This window comes from Balearica regulorum, chromosome 10 (assembly GCF_011004875.1).
Source record: "Balearica regulorum gibbericeps isolate bBalReg1 chromosome 10, bBalReg1.pri, whole genome shotgun sequence".
NCBI lineage: Eukaryota > Metazoa > Chordata > Aves > Gruiformes > Gruidae > Balearica > Balearica regulorum.
Genome location: NC_046193.1, coordinates 17,911,720 through 17,935,542, shown reverse-complemented (window position 1 = coordinate 17,935,542; position 23,823 = coordinate 17,911,720). Strand labels below are relative to the sequence as shown.

At 36.5% G+C, this 23,823-nt stretch overlaps 1 protein-coding gene across 2 annotated transcripts in view; it reads left to right on the top strand.

Annotated features, from left to right (window-relative positions):
* Positions 1-23,823, top strand: part of SUCLG2 (succinate-CoA ligase GDP-forming subunit beta) — a 130,688-nt gene that overhangs the window by 52,609 nt on the left and 54,256 nt on the right. For both annotated transcript variants that reach the window (XR_012837059.1, XM_075762395.1), the window contains exons 3-9: positions 5,031-5,130; positions 5,259-5,349; positions 11,204-11,356; positions 12,343-12,432; positions 14,819-14,915; positions 20,481-20,642; positions 22,133-22,275. Coding sequence is in view for 1 of the 2 variants with exons in the window: in XM_075762395.1 (XP_075618510.1) it covers positions 5,031-5,130; positions 5,259-5,349; positions 11,204-11,356; positions 12,343-12,432; positions 14,819-14,915; positions 20,481-20,642; positions 22,133-22,275 (836 nt within the window). In the remaining variant the exon portion in view is untranslated. The remainder of the gene's footprint in view (positions 1-5,030; positions 5,131-5,258; positions 5,350-11,203; positions 11,357-12,342; positions 12,433-14,818; positions 14,916-20,480; positions 20,643-22,132; positions 22,276-23,823) is intronic.

Below are 23,823 nucleotides of genomic sequence, written 5' to 3'. Positions count from 1 at the left end.
GACAGGATCTTGCCTCAGCAGTGTAACAGAATGGCAGAAATTTGGAAAATGAATTATAGCCAGTCTTTCCCAAAGGGAAGCTAGAAACTCAGATGGTAGTGGTAGCAGTAAAACAAGAAAGAAGCAAGCAACAACAATAGAATAGGACAGATGAGACCCCCAAAAATAGGTTTCCTTACTGTTGATCAGCCAAAGGTAGGTAAAAAACCACACTTATGCCAACCCAAACTTGACCCTTTCAGGGCTTGTAAGGGAACTCCATGGTTTGGAGACAAGCTCTGAGCTGCAGATATGCAGTTTGGGAGAGGTTATCTAGAACCCTTACAGGACATGAGCATTTGCAGTTTTGCATCAACACTGATGAGGAAACTGGAGTAGGAACAGCATGTAGGTGTTCTGGGTTTCGTTGATGTCTTTATAGTTCTTGTGCTATCCAAAATGAAGTATAATTGCTGTCAGAAAATGTCTGTTGTATCTGCCATGTTTTCCTCAGCTTCCATGTTACAAAAGTTAAATTATAAAGCAGAGTGGGGAAAAACCTTGCTTTGGGAAGGGAAGCTCAGAGGAGTCTTAACAGGTAAATACATCATTAGATTGGCCTCTGCCTCTTTGTAGAGGTGGAGAGTTTGGAGCTGTTTGCAGATTCATGTACCCCATCCAGCTTTTTCAGGACTTAAGGAAGGGGGATGTGCTGAAAGAATTCTGCTCATCAAGCGCTGCTTAATGACTTTAGCCAAAGAAGGGTGACTAGCAAAGTTCTTGAAATTAATTAATATCTGCCTAACCCCACTGGGCTGGGGTCCTCCTGTGTGTGCTGAAGGATGGAGGGGTCTTGTTAACACCTGCTGCCTTTGTGGGAACAGCTCTCCAGTGTTTATAAACTCACTGTTTATATTCACCTTCAGGTCAGTAAGGAGACAGTGCTTCTGTAAGATGTTGATTTGGCATGTCCTCAATTTGTCTTCATTGCACTGCTCCCATGACACTGGGTTGCTCCATCTATTTTGCAATGCGTACTAAGCTCCTTACAGGACGTATCAGTGCGTTCTCCAGTGACTCTTTGCTGCTGCAGTACTTGTGATGCTGCCGGGGTTTGCAGTCAGCCCTTCTCCTGTAATCAGTTGCTTTACATCAGGATAAAAATACACTATATGTAATACTGAATCAGGTTGTGCATTTTTAAAAGAGGTACAGATGCTAATTAATTTTCACAGAGTCCCTGCAGATAGGGAAGCCAAACTGCTGAAAGTCACATGGTGGGACGGAAATGTGATTAAGATTTCATATGAGACCTCCTCACTTTCAGTCCTGTGCTCTACTTCTGTAGTGTAGGGTGCCTTGCTAAAGGAGCCTTGAGTACTCCCTGGTATAAAATCTTTTGTTCGTAAACAGGCAAGAATGTGGCCTAATACTGTGCAGTCTTACATTGTCTGTTCTTTACAGTAGTTTATTTTTTATAAGCTACAGCACATTTTAATGTAGCTGTTAACACGCCTAATTTGCAATCACGCAGTCGTATCAATAATAATGGGAAGTTGTTCACAGGTAATAAATTAGCATACCATATAACTAGCAGATCTATGGTTTTCAGTATATTGTTTCATGATCAAGAATTCAGTAGTTAAATATACACAGCAGTGGGCTGAGAACAAGCTGTTCATTTTTGCTGCAAGCAGTACCAGTGGACCAGAGTAATCATAGCTCCCAAAAGCAGGACTGATTTTATTGATTTTAAATAGGCTTTCATTATAAAACTGAACCTATTACAATCGCAAGGAGTATCTCTGCCATTTGTATTCACAGCGCTGACTGAAGGGAAGGAGATGTGTTGCTGAATGTAGTGCAGAGGATGCTTGTCCCTCAGAGTGTTATATTCTGTTCTGCTGAAACATCTAAATTTATTTAAAAGTACTTAAGGCTTTTTTTTCCTATGTGATTAGATTCATTCTTTCTTAGAAATGTGGTTAGACCCAACTACAGTTGTGAAATTTTAAACTCTGAGGGCTTCTCTGAGGAGTAAAGGTCTTGCTTATTTATTGACATCTGACTTAGGGACGAGCTGTATTTTGCTCTGTGTTTTTGAAGGACTTTTTCAAAACATTCATATGTCTCTTTTTCTGTAGATTAATGTAAAAAAGAGAAAGATAAGATCCAGCGAATAAACTGTTAAGTCTAAGATATTAACGTATTGAAGTTATAATTAGTTAAGAACACATGCTGTTACCAGAAATGCATCATTAATCTGGATGGAGCAGTTTGCGGCTATTTGCCACTAAATTAGCAACACTTAAAAGCAGCCTTTTTTTGTATTGGTTTGAATGACAAAGAAAATTTTAAATCTGTGACAAAAAAATCTGTGCACACTTAAGAAGCAGTCTGTTTTGTTATTTGGGTATGTTTGGGTTTTGGTTGATTTTCTTGGTTTTTTTGGTTTTTAATTTGCACAAAGGCTTGTCAGTCAGTGGACTTAAACAGGAGTTCGTTTGAAGCCTCAATTACCGGATGCAGTGCTGTTGAAAACATCACGCTATACTTTGTGGTGGTGTAAGGACACATCGCTTGTGCTAGGTTCTCTTCAAATCCAGTATTTATAACTTTAGAGACCTGCTTAAGCATTTTTTCCTGTGTTACTACAGGAGTTTGGAAGGGTGCTAATGGAAAGTAATTACAGCAGTAATGGTTTAATACTTAGCATACTACTTTTAAAATTATTTATGTATTTTTATTAGAACCTACAAGTGAAGGTGAATTACTTCATGTATTCCAGCTAAAATCACAGTTTTTCTTTTGGAATACTCTTCCATAACATAATTCAGGCAGGAGCTAGCATAAAAACTTTGTGTGAGCATTACTAGAAATCGGCTCTTTAAATAAAATGGTGACGTTAAGTAGTGAATCAACTTGGTAAGTACTGAATGATGAAGCCTAGTTACTGTAAAATAAGATCTGGCTGGTTTACCTCATTTTACGGAACTTGGGCAAATAACTATTGAATTAAATTGCTTCCTGTTGGTTTCCCTGGGGCAAGAAGAATCTGCTGTACTGTGCTGCTACATTGATTAGTTCTTCAGGTCTAATCTTTACATGGTTATGCTTACTTTCTAGTGTGTTTGTTTATGGTTTTGATAGTTGTTTTTCTGAAGTTATTGTACTGCTTTGATAGTCCTCTAGTGGATTATAAAAACGTACACATTAATTCCTTTCTCTAACTTCATTTGTTGTAGGCAAATGGAGATAATCGATGCTCATGTATTGTGCTGGTTAAGGGTGAGGGTAATGATCACTCACATAATTGATATCACCTATCACTGACAATCAAAACTCACATTGTTGGGATGGACGGTACCTAAACCTGATCTAATTAAATGTTTGCAGCATCTATTAACAATACTATATTAGATTCTTCATCACAGCAGCTATTGTGATTGTAGAGTTTACTTCTGCAAGTTGGAAAGTGATTTATAGTTTTAATTCATCTTAATAATTCGTGTGCTTAGGAAACACTTGATATAAAACTTTTTGTTGCATTTAAATTTCCTTGTTATCTGCCTTGCAGTGGCATGAAAAATAGGGAGCCCAGAACATGAATATATTGGAATGCATGAAGTATTTCAAGGAGAATGCTTTTCAGGTTCAGAATGATATATGTCAAATGGCAGTGAATGGATAAACATGGAGGGATTTTACCTTGAAGCTTGAAATGAGGCATCTCTTAGTACAGTACCTCCAATAGCTGTGTTAAAAATGCATTTCTGTCTTAAAACAGGAAATAGAAGATTTATTTCATAATATTTATTATATCCTAAGATCCAGCTTTTTTGCTAGTTGCTGAAATTTATTATACTGGGACTTTGAAATGATGCTGTGTCAGAGTTGGGCTGCGCCAAAAATCGCCACACTTCTAAACTTATATTTAATTGTCTGGAAAATATTTTTATGTGATACAAGCCTAGAAAGCCTGTGTTTGTTTGAATGAAAGTATCCGTATCATTTGTGCCACTTAAACAGTAAATCTGTCAATTTAACAACAGATTCTCATATTTTATTGCATACTGGTATTGTGATTCGAGGTGTGGCCTAATCCAAACATCACTGAAATCAGAGGTTTCCACAGGCTTCAGAGGGAATTGACTCAATCACGGAAGGATAACAATGTTAGTCTTTTCTAGGAAGCACTTAACGATATGTTAATGTTAGGATCTCAAACTTCGCAAAGGACATGGCAGTATTATGGTAAATGTGCAAAGTACAGTATTCAGTATTAATAAACATTTTATAGGCACCTGGCAGGTCTTTATGGTTCGAGAAGTGCCCATGGATCTGCAGAAATCATAAGGAGTGGTTCTGGTTGTTTCTTTTCTTTCTCCTTTCCCCCCAGTTTACTCTGTAAGGATGTCAGGACCGCTTCTGTTTGGAACATAGGTCTTGGTCCAATTACTTTTCTCACTGTGTCTTGCTGCACTTTCTTGTTACTAAGATATCGTTACACTCACATTGCCAAAGATTTCCATGATGCCTCAGAAGTAGATGAACATGTTTTCACAGCTACTGCCCTTCCTCTACACCCACCTGCCCTTTGGAGATGGGCATTTCTTCTTTTAGGACCACATCCATAGGTTTGCTTACATGTATTCAGAGCAAGGAATGGAATTTATTTTCCTTGATGAGCATTTGTTGTGCATTCAAGACAAAAAACAGTGCTGGAGTGTAAGCCATCAAAGTGTATTGTATGCCGGTTACATGGTTTGTTGTGCAGGCCATGTAGCATTAATAGCATGGGTTTGATTTAAATAATGACATACTTATCGAGCTAATGAGTAGTGTATATTTATCCTTTAACTTCCTTGAACAATTCTTTGTTGCAAGGTTGCTTTGTAAAAATGCTGAATTGACTCTTGTTTTATTGCTCACTAGTTATGAACAACTTCTGATTGTTTTTAAAGATCTAACCTGGAAATGCTTTTTAAGCTTACACTAACAAGCTCAATAAATGACACACGATAGAATAGCAATGTGTTTTCCTTTTACAGAGGCAAAGGAAATTGTTTTGAAGGCACAGATTCTGGCTGGAGGGAGAGGAAAAGGTATTTTCAATAGTGGATTGAAAGGAGGAGTTCATCTGACTAAAGAGTAAGTCTTTAAAATGGAAAAAGCATAAATGAATTGCTTCTGTTGTAATATTTAAGCTGTTTACAATAGTTATGTGACTGTTTCTTTTAATATCTTTCAATAAACTAATCTTTTTCCTTTGTTTGTAGCCCTAAGATTGTTGAACAGCTTGCTAAACAGATGATTGGGTACAATCTGTCAACAAAGCAAACTCCAAAGGATGGTGTGATAGTTAAAAAGGTAAGATTTTTGCCTCTTGAAAGTTAAGAACTGTGTTCAGCTGCAATTTTGCATTAATATACTGGGATATATGACATAGATTTATTTTTATCATTCCTTCTCCAATGCCTGATTGATTGCATCTAGTTGATGAAAAAAAAAAAGTTACTTTTTCTTTCTTTGTGTGTATGTATTTTGTCTATCAATTTCAGTGTACCTAGTGGTGGAAAAAGAAATTCATTTCTGCTACCCATGTTAAAGGGAATCCTTTGTCATAGGTTCATCCTTCGTCAAATACATACTAAATGCTAGCATAACTGTATAGCATTAACTGTACATGCTTATTGACATTCTGCTTAGAGAAGTAATATATACATGATTACCTGTAGTAATAATAATATCTGTATTTCATTCACGCACAGCTTTGGGCAACTGTTATTAAACATAGTGACAGATGACTCAAAAAAAAAAAAAAAAGTCTAAAAGTAGATGCTTCCTAACTTGTTGCAGATACAGAGTAAAATGTGGTCATGGTTGTGGTTCAGTTAATATGTGGTAAATCATTTACCTATGATGGTGCATACTGCAAGGTGCCAAGATTCACTTCAGTGTAAATGTATTGCTCTCTATTGGCCTAAAGAAGAGAAGCACAGGTAGCCCTTCAGCAAGATCCTCCTTTACCTTAGCAAATTCTGTTAAGTCATGAAATCACAGAATGGCTTGGGTTGGAAGGGACCTTAAAGCCCATCTAGTTCCACCCTCCTGCCATGGGCAGGGACACCCTCCACTAGCCCAGGTTGCCCAAAGCCCCATCCAACCTGGCTTTGAACCCTTCCAGAGATGGGGCATCCACAGCTTCTCTGGGCAACCTGTGCCAGGGCCTCACCACCCTCACAGGGAAGAATCATAGCAATTGCCTGTCTACTATATATATTTTTCTCTCTTGCTTTGTTTTACTGAGCAAGGATCTTCACACAGGTATGCAGTCAAGAGCCACACTGTATTTGATACCAGGAGATAATTTGGCAGGAGCTGAAAAGAACTGCAGTTCGCTTTTAATATATTGTAAACAGCTTGGTATATTAGCATCGAAGGGGAACACCTGTCTGGAAAGATACTGTCTAATGAGGGCTGGAGGAAGGTAGTTTGTGACTTGGGGAGCAAGGAGAGCAGATTGAAAAGAAATACTAGATATTAAAAAGAAGGAACAGTATTGCCATTAAGGCATGCCTGTCAGAGATTGTGATAATACTAAGGATATAAAAAAGGATATACATTTCCCATATTAAGGCACTCTGCTTTGAAAAATTTGTATTGTAAAAGCAGCTTTCTTTTTATAAATTCTTTGATTTTATTCTTTTGCCCTAGTTGATCTACTTTGAATACATCAATACAGGAAATTTCACTCTTTTGTCTGAGTGCAAGTCTGTTCATTCATTTACATATTCAGTTCTGCAAAAGAAACTTCTCATTTTCTTCCAAATTGATAGAAATGAAAGAAAGGTATAGGCGTTGAGGTTTTTGGAAATGGATTATTCAAAGGATTTATATTAAGATGACTTTTGTACCATGTGTAGAATAGCTATAGAAGATTTAACTTGCAATTGCTTTCCTCTCCATCCACATGTTGCTTGTATGAATAAACAATGGTCAATAGTAAGCAGCTAGGACATATGCAAAGTTTAAGGTGAAGTTTGCACTACTGAACTTCAGATATTTATTTTGGTGGTACAGGAAAGTGTATAGCCTTGATAGACAGTGTATTTTTCCTTTGCTGTAGAGTTACATGGAAACTTTTTAGGACACAGCTTGAAAGTATTTTAATATTGATGCATGATAAGCCAGTGTGATGCTTTTCACTGGGAGAAGCTCATCAGCTGTTGTCATAGATGTCCGTTCTGATTATAGCTGGCTTTTAAAAGCCCTAGGCCAATTCATATCTTCATCACACACACATGTAACAGAGTAATAGTATGTTTTCTATTTTTGGTGTTGAAATCTTGATTCTTGGTAATTTATTGTGAAAGCATACACCCTGTTTTAAATCGATTATGTAACAGTTTGGCCAATGGTATGCTAATGACTTCCCCATTGCTTGTTAGATAGTGAAGAAAGCATGTTTAAAATTATGCATCTAGGTCATCAAAAGACCATCTCCCAGAAAAATTCATGTCTTTTTTAAAAGAGTTTATCTATTCCAAAGTTAGCTTACTCTAGAAGCTTCAAAAGGAGTTGAGGCATTCAGGTTTGTAGTATCAGGATTACAATGTCAAACACGGGAATTTTAATCAAGGGGCAAGCTACAGTAATATAATTAAAAGTATGTCTAAGATGTCATTTAATGCAGTGAGTAGTTAGTGCTTGGAAAATGCCAGACAGACTCTTTGAGCTTGCGAAGAGTAGTGGGGAAGTTGAGAATTAATAGCTGGCGTTTTTGTTCTATTTCAAGGCATATACTCTCTCTGTATGTGTATGTAGGAATATGTGTGTCTACGTGTACTTAAAGAAAATTGCAGTTCATGAAGAAAAGAAAAGGCATGTTTTTAGGTTTTGTGGTTTTTAAACTTTTTGGTGTTCTGGAAAGTTTGAGTTGAACTCATACGTTTTAGAAAATTTAGATAATAAACATTTTTCAGAAGGAAAATAGTTATTAAATCACTTTCTGGGAAGCAAACAATGAGCTAGTGTCAAGTCAGGGAGTGGAAGTCATGTACCTTTTACATGTAAGGAAGGAATAAAAGATAGAAATTTTCTATAATTAGAGTAATTATAGAGCAGAAAGTGGAGTTTTCATCTTTCTTTCTCAGCTTGTGCACCTACTACAGAATTTAAAGCATGTTTGTGCTTCTTTAGGTTGATGGTTCTTAAATAAATAGCAGTCTCCTCAGTTCCCTTGTAACTTGAAAGCTATTTTGTGAGTTTACATAAAATCCTCTTATGGCAGCTTGGAATTTGGAGAGCCTGGTTATCTGAGAAGACAGTCTTCTCTTATCATAACAACCTGAGAATTTGCTACCTGTGTTTTCTCTCCAAGCAATAACAGAATTAACATTTTGAATATTTGATTCAGTATAAAAGAGCTGTTATAGTTCCCCTCATGAAATTAAATATGTAGCTTAAACTTTTAGGTAATTATTTGCTTTTAAGAAGGAAAGCTTGAAGTTATCAGGAAGTTTTCTTTAAAACTGATTTTTCCCTGGGACATTTTAAATATAAACCTGATGTGGTAAACAGAGAATGATGATTCACATTTTTTATCATAAGCCAAAGAGATAAAATATAAGAAAAGACAACAGTCCGTAGAAACAATTTCACTACTCTTAACTGTTCAGTAATGTGTTTGAATTAGTTTTGTCATGTGAATGACAAATAATATTTAAAGACCTTGAACACCTATTTCCCTGGCTTTGCTCTGCATCCAAGCAGGAGGATGGTGAAGGAAAGTAACTGCTTTTTGTTGGGAGAAATAAAAGATGTCGCATAATCTGACAATTTTTACTCTAGAGAAAGCTTGCCTGCTACAAAGTAGATAAACTCTCACTAGTTTTGTGAATTAAGACAGAGAAGTGTTTGATGATGTTGACATGGTTAATTAATGATAGTGAGGACAATCACTTGGGTTGGAATTAGCAGTGGAAAAGATACCTGATTTAATAATGTATATTCCACCTGCTGTGCTTGCAAATGTATTCCTCAAGACTTGTTGAGTGCATTCCCATCCTAAGTCTGGCCCTGACCCTGAGCACTCTGGAAGCAGTCTGAACAACTCAGACAAGATCCAGTAGGACCAGTTGATTTTATTTAACTTATATCTAAAGCAATGGACTCACGTTTTTCAGATACACTGATGCAGGATATGTAAGAAGGTGAAAACATGCATGCAGGTAAAAAGACTGATAGTAGCAAATCAAGGATGCTTTCCATATCTTTGCTTGTTAATTTGACAAATCCTGGCGGGTAGCTGAGCTATGTTTCTGAAGTTGGCTTTTAGCATCACTTTATAGAAGCCTAAAGTAGGCAGATGCTTTTAAGTAGTACAGTAGTTTTCTACATTCTTAGTTGTCTCCTTCACCCTAGTTTTTTTTAGTTTGCTTTTAAACAGTCACTTATGTGATCTATTACTTTATATCATCCTATGTTCTATGAATAAAGCAAGGTAAAAGTAGAAGGAAATGAAATTATTGTAAAGAAAATTTCTTCCAAGTCAAAAAAACCCATAAAGAAATAGCATCTTGCCTTCCATTCTGAGCACAGAGGCCTTTATTCAGTTCCATGTCGCTCACTTTTTTTTTTCCCTGTTCTGTTAAGATGCACAGCCTGGCAGAAGGTAAGTACATTCTTTCTTATGTACTCTGGAGTAGAATGTCAAAAAAGCGACTTGGGTGAAAGTATAGTGCATCTTTCTTGTTTATAGTCCTTGAACTATGAAAACCCCAGGAATACTTATTTGATGGAACACATCTTGCTGGGTAGGCAGAGTTTTAAGACTGCAGGTGTGTACATGCCTCTCAGATCTAAGGAGTTTGAACTGCTGGCTGAATGAATTTCACCTTATCTTTCATTCAGAGCGATAATCTTCGTCTACAGTCATTGTTCAAAACTGTTGCTTTCTAAACAGACCACGTTAGAAAAACATTGCCACTTAAACCTTTTTAATTATATTACTCTTACGGAAGTGATTTTCCTGATTTCTACTACTTCCATTGAAAGACAGGAAATAGTAGCTCTGCTAAGGAAGAATGTAGTTGATTGTCAGAAGAAGCAATAGTGCTAATTAAATTGCAGAGGTGGCTGCTCAACTTCCAGGTTGAAAAGCAAAGCCGTAGTGTAGAGTAGAGCTACAGTCTTTGCACCTGAGATTATGGCACCTGTTGTGATCATAAAGAACAATTAGTAATGATCATATGCAGTTGGGTTTTTTTAAGATGAATAATATTTGGGGGAATTTAGTGTTCTTGCATCAAAACGTAGTTTTGTGAGTCCTTTGCCAAGTGTAAAACTACTTAATCTCTGAAATTACTTTAATAGCTGTTGTTAAACTATTGTTAACATTGACAGTTCAGATGAAGAAGAAGGTATCGTTATTGTAATACTGAGATGGAAAAGACTTTGGCTTTCGCATATTTTTGGGAGGAGAGAAAAAATTGTAACAAAGGATTTGTATCGGCTATTTTCTTCCCAATTTTAATATGAGTACTTGTAGATTCAAACCATGTAGGATTTGAATTGTCTTTTTTGTTGCATCTTGAGCTATCTGTCAGATACTGGTACAAAAGGGCTCTGCAGTTTATAGTAATAAATAGAAACAAGTAGCTCTTTGGAAAAATAAATTTTTATGCTTGTAGAATATGGCAGTATCTGAAGGTTACACTTCTGCTTGTCTCTCTAAACTGAAAGTAAAAAGCTGGATGGCAGAATTATCTGTAAACCCATTTCCTTAGGAAACAGGCAGGGTAGGAATTCAGTGCTGAGATTGTAAGTGTAGGATGGCCGTCTGTCAGAATGAGGGAGAGGATTTAAGCCTGAGGCTGTACTGGTAAGGAAAAGCACTACTGATGCTGTGCATCAGAAAGCCAATGTACCAAAGCAGTGAAACACATGTTACTTTTCAGGATAGCAAGTATCAAACTGCTGCATTTTAAGGCAATGTAGAAAACACGAGCCACAATGTTCTCTGCTTTTTCACAGCAGAGCCAAGTACTGTCCCTCATTGGTTCTGCTAATTTTTAATTGCTTTTTACATTGCAAAAGATTTTACAACATTCACTACTCTTGACACCTCAACGAAGCAAAGTTATGTTCAGACTAAGTGTCACCAGCTAGATGGACCAGTCAGAACTGTTGCTGGTTTTTTCTTCCTTGTATTTGTTTTTAGGTGATGGTTGCAGAAGCACTGAATATTTCCAGGGAAACGTACTTCGCAATTTTGATGGACAGAGCCTGCAATGGACCTGTTATGGTTGGCAGTCCACAGGGTGGTGTTGACATAGAAGAAGTTGCAGTTACTAGCCCAGAACTTATCTTTAAGGTATTAAAATAATATTTTTAGACTAAAAATTTTCCTTGTCAGTTATCCAAAAGAACAGATTCCCCCCCCCCCCCCCCCCCCATTTCTCCTTCCATTTTTCCTTCTTCCATATATGGAAAGAAGATAATGAGAACCATAAAAATTGTGTTTCACCAAATCAGGGATTAGACCTGTCATCTAGTAGATGAATGAAGCATGTTTAACATCTGATTTTGTTAGTGTTTGTATCTCCAGTTCAATTTAGAAAAAGACTTAAATCTGGCTGTTATGTGATGTGTTAATATCTGAAATGTTTTATGAGAGAGTTTCACTTTTGGGAGCGTACATGGCTTTTCACAAGTGGGTCAGTGACAGTATGGTTATTGTTTCTGTGGCTGTTTTTTTTCTATTTGACAGAGTTGTTAATTATTTCTTTGTACCTGGATGACTTTTGCATCTGAAATACAACTATTGTAATTGCTTTCTTAACGATGACTACATTTAAGTATTTTTTATGTTACTATGGCATGATAATGAGTAGACAAGCTATTCATCTGGGAAAATAATTGATACAATCAAGTATAATTATTCCAAAAACTGTAAAAATATTTAATGTGCATTTAAAAATTATAGAAACTTCACAATGTTACTGGGCAGTGACACCATTGCCTTGAAAATATTCCAGAAGATGTCATAAAAATTAACAGACTAAATATTCGTCAACGCCATCTGTACAGTAATTAAAAGTGAAAACTGGTGTCACATTGTCTTGTCAGCATGCCACCCTGAAGAATTATATATTTTTTGGAAGGACTGTTTCATAGTTGGTGTGGTAATTATAACATACCCTATAGGCAGCTGCTATAGCCTCAGTCTCAGCGAACTTTGGCAAACAGCCATGCTTTAATTACTAATTTGCAAATGTATACTAAGTGTTTTCCTTTTGAAGTTATAAATCTCCATTCGGATTGAATATTTAGTTGTATTTATGCATGTTATTGTTACAGGAGGAAATAGATATTTTTGAAGGCATAAAGGATCATCAGGCATTGCAGATGGCAAAAAATTTGGGATTCAAAGGACATTTGCAACAGCAGGTAACTTGACTTCACTCCCTTAGTTTTTACTGAAGACATTTTAGCCCAGCTATGCGATAAATGCTTTCCAAATAGACATGGCTAAGTGTTCATTAGATCAGGACCATTTTGACATTTTAAATACTAAAATGGTACCTATATAATTGTCATTAGGCTTTAACAATTTGAATATGATCTTTATTGTTCCACAGTGAAAGTCCCTGGTCTTTGAAACAATTGCTGACAACATGCTGTTACACCACGTAGGATTGTTTTGATTTCATTGGAGTTCCATTCGAGCTCAGTGAATTATATGGGAAGAGATTTTTTTGAAAATTTGGCCCTTAATATGGGGAGAAGTAAAAGTGTATCTCTCTGTGTAATTGAAGTCTTTTTTTTTTTTTTCTGATCTTCAACTCAAAACCAAAAGGCTGCCAGCTTGTTGTCTTTTCAGTATCTCTTTTCTATACATATTGGAATTCCATATTGTACACAAATATGCAAGATGTTTTGCTTTATGAATAATTTTGCAGAGAAGAGAAAGCTTAAGCTACTCTTGCTGGGTTTTTTTTCCGTAGTATCAAACTGTCATTTTTGTAGAACTCCTTTATTTTTAATTCAGCAGTTTTAATTATTTTCTATCCCAACTGTGCAATTAACAAATGCATAATCATTAAGTTGATTAACACCCATTTGAAGATTTAGCTGTATATCTAATGAGGAGGAATGATTATGTAGAGCCTTTCAACCGTTGAAGAGTTCTGGTACTTAATAATTAACAGCAATATATGGACTTTTCGACAATACATTTAAATAATGCTGCAGTGAATGCATTTCTTTCCTTGTGCTGTCAACTCAGAGGAATTTACTGAAGCATAGGCACATAGTTTTTATTCAGACAAATCCTAGTATTTACTTACATAGTCACTATTTCTAGGTTGGGATTTTATGCATCGCCTCGAAGAGGCTTGGGACTCATAGACCTTGAGGAAGAGAAATGTTGACATTAAGCTGCCTGATTCAGAGAGGTGCTGAAAGATGGAGCGGCCCCTAATAAAAGTTAAGAGATTCCGGTGATCTGTTAAAATTACAGCAGAGTACTAAGGCAACAACAGCTTTTCAGGTTGCCCAGAATCAATGTGGGATTGCACAGTGGGACTTCCTCCCTAGTGCCACTACGATAGCCTGACCCATGTGGTATTAGGATAGTTTGTCAGCCAGAGTGTCCATGCCAAGGAAACTGCTGCCTGGGCAGGTCCAGATTTAAAGTGATAATTTTTTTAGTCAGAACTACCGAGAATGCTTCAGCTGATGACTTTTGAGCAGAGAAGACTTAATAAGCACTTTGTATGCCGCTTCCACACTGTAACTCTTTAAAGACTCTTAGACATGTTGGTCCCAAAATGGGACAAATCACTCCAGGTGCAGCCTTGTCTGCACTGAGTAGAGGGAGATAGGAACATCCCTCGCTATGTTCTTCCTGAGGTAGTGCAGTATTGGGCTTGAGTCTTGCCAGTCGTAGTGTTTTCTTTCTTGTGAATGACACTGTGTGAGAAAGCAGACTTCTGGTTTTTTTTATTCTCGTTCACTTTGCTTATTAGGAGAGGTCCCAAATATTTTTGTTTTGTATACTTCAGTTAACTGATCAGTAATGAAGGAACAAATTTGAATGATTCTTTATTAGGGCACTTCTTCATTGGCAAACTTATTTCAGCTAATAAGTTGTCAGTGTGTGATGAACCAAAGGGAATTTTTTAGTGCACATACATATTGCTGTTAAGTTGTTCTATTAATGGAAGAATGTTGTAAGAAGACTTGGAATTTAATAGTCAGTCACAATACTTTTGGCCACAGAACCAGTCACAGAGATAGATGGTGAGGAACAATAAGGAACAAGCAAGAGTATCTTGTAAGGAGTAAACAAGCATGTTTCTGACATAATTTCTTCAAGAAAACATTTCAGACTGATGTAGGAGGGGGAAATGTATATTTTTTTCTGAAGTCACTAATGTGCACATACTGCTTTATGGTTTCTGAATTTAGACTGATTAATGTGAATGCAACTTAGATCTCAGCATACCGGAGAATGTGTCATTATGAACTGTTAGAGACTTTTCAGATTAAACTTGTCATAGTAATCGTGCTGTTTATTTTGTAGCAAATCTCCAGTTCATGTAGTCTTTAAATGCACATTTACTAAGTGTTATGCAGTATCATAATGCTACATTATAGCTATTTTAGATACGATATAAATATGATTAAGAAAACAGAAATAAAAGCAGTAATTATCTTGAGCTAGTGTGCAATTTAATACATTAAAAATTATCAATAGTGGTTTACCTTTGTCTTGAAAACATTAACTTTTATTTTTCTGTGTGGTAATTGTAAATCACTTGATCAAATTTAGGCGGCAGATCAAATTAAGAAGCTGTATAATCTTTTCTTGAAAATTGATGCCACTCAGGTTGAAGTGAATCCCTTTGGTGAAACTCCAGAAGGGCAAGGTAAGAAATTGAAGGAAACAAATGAATGCATTATAATTCTTTATTTATGCAAACTATAAATTAAATTGCATAGAAGGCTGTTGCAGCAGCTTTGCATTAATTTCATTTTGTAATGTAATTTAAGCTACATTCATAAATATTCCCATGACAGATTTTACATTTCAATACCTTTTGTTATTTCATCCAAATACTGGAAGTATTGGCTTCTACAAGTTATGCTTGGTGAGAAACAGCAACATTTTCTGCTCTTCTGCTCTTTGTACAAAGTTGGGTTTTTCTTGGTTTTGTATTGTTTGTTAATGTTGGTAGAATTACTGAGGTTGTGCAGAAAGAAGCTTGTTATTTTACATTTGTAAACTTACAGGGAAGTTAAAACCATAAGTGCAGGACTCTATAACCTACAAGAGCACAGGAGAAATTCCATCTGGAACTGACACTTACCTACATCCTTTGGGAAGAAAAAGGGTATTTGATCTGCTCCACCATGAATACGGGTCTAAGAAGGCATAGGGTAAATAAAAGGAACTAGATTAGCTTTCATGTCATTCTAGTAATTGATTTTCCAGCTGAAACCCTTCCTTCCATTTGTCATTTTTGTCCAAATAACTGGGACAAAAGTGAACAGAAGAGGGATTAAAGATGCCTGTGGTATATTGAAATAGAGTAGGGATTTAAATGGATGAGCAGTGTGGAGCTCAGGGGGAGCTAGCTGAGACCAGCGTCAAAGGCTGCAGTTCACAAGTACTCGTGGCTTCCTGGTAGAGACCCTAAGTATCGTTTTGTGATTTGAGAGAAGTCTTTGACATTGGGAAGTGCTAGTGGGTGTGTCTTGACAAACATTCGTAAAGTATGCTCAAGAAAGACAATTCCAGTTTTTAACCAACTTTATAAAATATGGCTACAGATTAAAGTGGAAATTAGAAAATGGAAAGAGAGAGCTTTTACCCATTTTAACCAGCATTAGGAGTACAGCTGCTTAATTGCTGTTCTGGAAGCTTTTGGAACTGCTATGTCAGTTCAGACCCTGAGCTCCTCACAGGAGTCAGTACCAACTGAAAGAATTAGCATTTAAAAATACTTCTTATATGCCCACAGGTAGATTGTAAAGTCAGCAGGATTTCACTAAAAAAATCCATATTTTTGGCTCAGTTGGTCAGGAATTCAGAAGCTGAATTGTTGCTAGAAATTGTGCCATCTCTTCCAGTTGTCCAACTTTGGTTTTCCCTTTTTGTTAAAAAAAACAAATGCAAAAGAATTGGCAGAGAATTGTCCACAGCTTAAAAGGAAAATTCTGCTGGTAATGAGCTCTGAAAAGCTCTAAAAGATGTAAAACAAATCCTGCCCTACCTTGTTTTATTAACGCATCTTAAACGATGGTGCTCTTTGTAATAAAATAGGCTCTGGGACACTAAAATGCCCTTTTGTAAACTGACATTTTATAAAACAAATACAGAAAGGAATGTCCTGTCTATTAAAGCATATGAGGATAATTCACAGATAATGATAATAATGATCAAGTGTGCAGTCAATTTTTATTACATAATGACCTGATTTCAGGTTAAACTAAGGTAGAAAAACATATTTATGGCTTAACTGTATGAATTCTGCTTTGATAGCAGACCTTTTCTGAATCCATTCTTGGTTGGGGTTTTGGTTTTTTGTTTCTTTTTTTGTGTTCTTGCCACCAGAATCCTTTAGCTCTCTGGATAGAGTTTACCTTATGAAAATGATTTCCACCAAATGCTTTAACTCTCTTTATCTGAGAATCTTTTGCAGCACTGTGTGCTCAGATTTCCAGCTCATTTGAAGTACCATAATAACGTGCCATTGAATCAATAGTTTCTGCATTGTAAACCTTGCTCAGCTTAATAAATGTAAGTCAAATTCTTAGCAAGTAACTCCAGCTCCATTGGTTCTTGCACAATTTGTGAAATGTGCACTGGGGGAGAGAAACAGAAAAGCCTGCTGTTGACCACTGTAGTTCTATTCTAAGGTGTCTTTTAAATGGAAACGCAAAATTTGCCTTCAGAACCCAATAGACTGTTGTTTTTCCCCGCCATTTAAATAGATCCATTGCCCTCATTAAAACCAGTTGGGAATGAGGTGAGAAGGACATTTTCATTTTGTGTTGCACAGTGAAGTTGAAGCAGAATGATGAAATAGGGCCTTGTGAAGTCAATGGTCTGGATTTTTCAAGTTCTAGCAATGTCCAGCACATAACACTTTTGACCTTTTGAAGATGAAGGGTACCTTTAAAATACGTGCAACAAAAACTGCTGGAACTTTCATGCAGATTATGATGTGCACTTCAAAGCAAATTCATTGGTATGTTTGTTGGCTATGACTGATGTACTTAGAAGGTTTATTTTGTGGGTTCAAGACCACTGATATTGTAAAACCAAAATTGCCTTCCTCACAACTTGTTGAAATAATATTCTTAGTAGGTAATTGACCAAGATACCTTAACACTACAGGGCAAAATGGAAGGTAGCCAATAGTCCTTATGCTCAGGCAGATGTCAAAAATTGGGACGTTTATGACAATTGCCTTCTATGAGGCAGAGAAATGAGGTTGAGGTGAGAGAGCTCTTTGTGCCAGGACTCGCTGTTCTGGTATTCACACTTGCTGGTTCAAAACTACTTCAGATTTCTCGTATAAGCACTTTGCTGTTCTATTGTTTTGGCAGAGCAAAGAACAAAATCGCCAGTTCAGTACCTACGTCATCTCAGCCATGTAATCCTTCAAGGAAGACCTTTAAGTATGTCTTGGGGATTAGTGAGTGGACACTGTAGACTTGTGTGTAGACACTGAGAAGGAAGCAAGGAGGGCAGAAACAACGCTGTCAGATAACAGAACAGGAGCATCATTGAGATGCTGGGTACCAACACAGAGGGGTAACTGGTAGACAAGGGGGGGCAAGTGAAGGAGAGGACAGTTGGGAATGAGAGGAAACAAAACTGGTGGTCCTAAATGGTCCTAAAGGACCATGGCGGCACTAACTTTGCAGCCTTGCTGGAGTACTGTGAGGTGGCACTGTGGAAAAAATGAAATGATTTGGAGAAGTTGCCAACTTTGCTTTTCTGTAATGGTTATGCATATTTAGTGAGCAGGGCTTAATTTGAAGGATGGTAGGAGTTTTTATGCTGTTTTCTCTGAGGTTTTTCCCCATGTGTTTCATATCCAGGAAGCTGAGGAGCAGAACAGAGTGGGTTTCAAGCTGTGAAAGCCATCTTAGTAGCAGACATACACAGAAGTCTTCCTGTGCTTATTTCTTTTTTGCTAGCAGTTTCTCCATCTGAAATGTCTTAAAGAAGAATAAAGATAAAACAAATGGAGAACACTTGAGTAGCTTAATGCAGTTATTTCTAATGATGAAATATAAGTCTCTGTATGAAGACGATTATTCCTGTCAAAGTAACAGTTAAGATGGATTTATTTCTTGCTGTGTTTTGTGTTTTTCACTTGTGTGAATTTCCATTAGAAAATACATTGTCATATGTATTTCCTTTTGTTTAATTTTGTAGCAAATTCTTTGTTAACACTATTGGGTCAGAAGCTTGTAACTGCCAATTTCTTTAGGGTTTTTGTTTTGTTTTGTTTGCTCTCAGTATAAGCTGCTGAATTGTCAGATGACAAAAATCTTATACTGCTAGCAGAAACAACAGAAGTACTCCACGAATATAAGTGTTAGGATTTTCTTTGATATTTGTTTAAAATTCTATTTGTTTAGACGAAAAATTCATTTGTATAATCTATGATCCATGTAACAATATGCTTTTGATGGTGAAAATGGTTTGATAAATATTAATAGATGTTTTTCCTGCTATTTTGTATAACGTGGCCTTTGTTAAAGATGAATGTTCTGTAGAAATGAGATTCTATTAATGTGACATTGAGGATGTTCATGTCTAAGGTAAATGGAGCTCAGAAACTGCAGCTTTGAGTTATTTGAACAATTTAGGGAACTGAAAACTTGAAGAAGAAAAATGGTGCAGGTCTTAGTTTGTTGTTTTAAAAAAAAAAAAAAAATCCAAACTAAAGCAGCTCTAGTACAGTAGAAGCATATTATGAACTTCAGGTGTTCCTCCTTTTGGCAGATTCCCACATGATGGTTGACCAGGTAAGATCTAGACTGTTCCAAGAGAGATTTATTATATACAGATACTCATGAGTAGTTTTCTGAAACTGCAGTCACTGAAACTAAAATTGATCCTGTTTTAATTAAAAAAAACCCCACAAACCCAACACAAAAACCCCAGCAAGTTAGAAAACCAAACCAAGAAAACTCAATGCAAATCAAGACATACAATTCAGACTGCCCTATTTATGTAAATGTTTTGTTTGCTCTTTGCTTAGATATTTTTTCCTATTAAGCAATGATGTATTTAAAAAGAGGTATTTTTTGACCATAAAAGATTGTGTGATTATTTTAATTCGTGGGTATTGATATCAAATACTAAAAATTGTCTTTTTAATTGTAATTGGCCTCTAGTTGCAGAGACACGTGCAATGCTCGTGAGCACGTGCACGTGTACCAGGTATATGCTTCAATGGCAATATGAATCACAGAGCAGAAAGAGAAACAGATTTTTCTGGATGCAGCATTTAAAGGCACTTAAATCTGACTGGTTTGCATTGAGAAATTAATTATACTTCAGTCAGTAATTATAATCTGGATATAGTACAAGTCAAATTACTTAAATAGTGAAATTATAAGTATATAGTCTTACATTTACTTAGAACATTTTAATCTAATGAGGTGTTTGCCTATGCAAACCCATAGAAATAATGAGTCAGTAAATAGGCAAATAACCAGATTACTCTACATGCATTTCTGTTACTGTTTGTTTTTATGTGAATATTATGTCTACTAGCTAGTCTTTTGTATCTATTATTTAATATAGTCAGGTTGAGCTACATCTTAATTGGTTTTTACAACCATAGCAGATGTTGACATTGACAAGAAGTTTTGTATTTACTTTTTAAATTTTCTTTATTTAAAAGTCACCTTTGATAATTTTTAACATACATTGGCTTAAAGTTGTTTTAATTTAGATCTTTAGGGAAATAATGTGCATATAGCTAATAACATTAAAACTTAAAAATATAGCTAAGGAAAGCATTTTGTGTTGCTCAACTATAAATGAGTGCATGTTACCAAACATTGCTTCGGATTGCTAACCTGTTACCTGTTATATATCTGTTATACTTACCAAATATTGACAGTCTCTAATGAAATTACTGCAGACCGCCTGCCCAAATCATAAAAACTGCCTTCATAACTTATGGGAACTTTGTTTAAAGCAAACACAGAAGATCATCCTGTGACAAAGGCATGTGACTGTAGTGTGGAGATGCTTGCTGTACCTTTTCCCAATGTAAGATTTAAGGAAAACTTGCCCTTCTCTCCTGGACTCAATGCTAGAACTTCAGCTGATCATGTGCTGGAAGCAGCATCAGTCCCTAAGCAACCCTCTCCCCCTCCTTCCTGTAGTAGTCATAATATTTCAGGAGCTCTAACTGTAATCTCTAAATGCCTATATGTTGTTTTATTTTTTTCTTTAGTTGTTTGTTTTGATGCCAAGATAAACTTTGATGACAATGCAGAATTTAGGCAAAAAGAAATATTTGCTATGGATGACAAGTCTGAAAATGAGCCTATAGAGAACGAAGCTGCCAAATATGACTTAAAATATATAGGACTGGATGGAAATATTGCTTGCTTCGGTAAGAACAAATAAATCCAAAAGACATTTGAAGACAGAATTTGTACTTGTTTAGTATATAGACTTTGTTTACATTCTGACATTCAATCCACCCTTGACAGTATTTCAGTCTATTTTGCTGAGGTTTGTCCTTCCACAAGTTCTTGCAGGAATGGCACTAACATCATGTTGAAACTGTGCTGAGGGCCACAGCAGACAGGCAGGGCACGTGTGGTGTCGGGGAGAAGGCAGGCTAAGGGGGACCCTCTGGGGTTTTCTACCTTCTGAATTTTTAAGCTGATGCAATTGGTCTTTCCAGTAATTAAAACAAACCCAGAAAAATCATCAAAATTTGATCATTAATTTTCAAAAATGAGACTGTGTTATTTAAAAGACACTGCAAAAGTATGTGTGTAAAAACATGATATTCCCGTTTACAAATTAATATTGAACTCCATTTCCCTTTAATGAAAGTTGCTAGAGAAGCTGCTTGGTTGTTAAAAGGAAAATACCAGTTTCTTATTTTTCTTGAAGTTTTTGTAGAACAGAAATTACTCTCTTGTTTAGAAGAGATAAGTAAAAAAGTCAGCTATGCTCTAAATAATTTTCATTTTGTACAAATTCTTTTAACCTGTACAGCATTTTACTATGAATCGAATTGAATTAGTCATTTTAACTCAGCTTGGTGAAATGACTGATTCTAGAAAATGTCCAGAGTTTACATTGCTTAGTTGTGTACTTTAGCCACAAATCTAGAAGATACTGATAATGTGTTGCAGTTGATTCAGTAAGTGACAGTGAGGTTTTAATCTCAATTTAAAAGAAAAAAGCCAAACCAGGAAACAATAATTGGCAACACTACTGTATTTTTCTTTAGTATTAGATATTGCTGTTGAATTATAATTGACAGGAAAGCCTCACTTTGTCCAGCAGGAGCAACTGACTGGGGAAAGATAATTCTCATCTACTTTTCCTAGCTTGGAGGATGTTTATACCCATGGGAATGCTTTTAGACTGGTGGAAATACAAAATAAAAGGAAGTTTCAGGAGCATCTGATATCTGTCCCCAAAATTTAGTCATCCGTTTTACAGTAATGCAAAGCATCATGTCCTGCTATCAGAATGATGGGAGGGGAATCAATCTGTCTTTCACATCTCAGGATGTGATTGCTATTCCCAGAAATTTATTGTGTCTGTTTGTTTTTAAATCAGAAATTTTTGCATTTCCACAATTACCATTCCAGTGCTCGTACATGCTTAAGGGAAGGTGCACTTCTAGGTCCTAAAATTGATACAGCCATAAAGAAACCTAAACATTGTTGTGTATGCACCAGATTTTGAATTCTTAGTTGCACTGGTTGTTCTTGAATAGGTACTGACCTATTTAGAAATAAATATTGATGTTAACAGTTTGATCCATATTAGGTGGTTGTGCTGATATGTTTTTAAGCCTTTTCACAAATCTTTTATACTTTTATGTGAAATATAAGCACTTGATGTTTACAATTACAGTCAATGGAGCTGGACTTGCAATGGCAACCTGTGATATAATATCCTTGAACGGTGGAAAGCCAGCCAACTTCTTGGATCTCGGTGGAGGTGTGAAAGAAGCACAAGTTTATCAAGCATTCAAACTGCTGACTGCTGATCCAAAGGTAAAAAAGCCCAGTGTTGGTTTTGGACCAGAAACTTACCCATGCAGTAATGCAGCTGTGTTACAGGACTATGAATAGTATGCTGAAAAATACAGAGAATGGTGTGAACATCGATGATGACTTACTAAATCCAAGAGGAAAATTATTTCACTGTGAACCACTGCACTGACTTTTCAGTTCCTGATCCACACTCAGGTTTGATCGGTCTCGAGTGGGTGCTTTCTCAAGGCAGTTCAGCACAGAAACACAGATGTGGTAATGCTGGGCATTGCAGTGCTGCATTTTGAACATCTGGCTCCCAAAGTGGAATTTGTGGGGAGCTTTAGATACTTAAAATATTATTCCTAACAGTGTACTGCCACAGTGGAGTGAGAAGGAAAATGTAAATTAAGCAAATAGCTAATACTGAAAGCTGATTTGTGCTCTTCTAAGCTTGAATTTTCTAAAATATCTGATTCTGCACTGCAGGATAGTAGTCTGTGTTTAATTAACATTCACAGGCTGGAATCATAGCCTGGTACGTTCTAACACTTCCTTTTGCAGATGGAGGTGCAGTTGCTCTTTTCTTTTTGAAAAACAGGAGACGACATTAGTCTGTGTGTATTGAGTAGAAGTTATTTCTAGAGATGCACGTTAACATGCTGAGGTCATTGGTCCCCTTTGCAGACAGAAGTAGAATATATATTGAGAGAATATTGATCAGGCGTAGGCACTGGAGCGGTGCCAGCTGACCATCCCTGCCAACGTGGAGTTACGCTTTTGTGTGTAGTCAGAACTTCAGTTGCTGTAGACTTTTTTTCTTTTACTAATGAAAATTTGTCAAAGGGTTTTGATCATCTTCTCCATCTCCTGCACCTAAGCATCTCTGCTGAAGTCCCATTTTCAACATTTTGTTTCTTTTTGTGGATCTGGCTTTATCTCCTTTCTCTCTTTGTGCATCTATCCATTTTCCTGATGTTCATTGTGTCTGTGATATTAGCTCCTCTAAATACCACCTTCCTGTGGAAATTGCATCGCTGTAATTGTAGTAATCACAGCAAGTGACAAAATGTTGTGACTTTTCAAATAGAGGAGGATATTGTTTGCAGTAAAATTTCAAGGCAAAATCAGGAAGAAAATTTACAGTACAAAATAAGCACAGGTCGATTTCATATTGTAAGCTCTTTGCAGTTGTAACTCTCCTTGCCTGTTTTTAAGGCACATAGTACCTTGACAGCTCAACTGTGCTAGAGAGAGTCTTCTGCAACACTTAAAACATTCTTCCTGGATCTTTTTGCACTGTCATAGGCCTGGGTCCTGCTGACCTTTTGTTTTCAGAGGTCTAGTTTTATGTTCTTCCCAAGACCCACAGGAAGAGAACTGGTTGTCTCCTCCTACTTAGTGATCTTACAGACTTCAGGTCATTAACATACCTAGAAGAACACAGACCTGGAGAAGCAGAAGCAGGATATCTTGGCTGCAGCAGAAGGGAGGCAGGATGGGACTTGAGATTCATGCTAGAAAACCTGATAGTTTCCTTCATTGTGTGATGCTAGTAGACACTGTTAT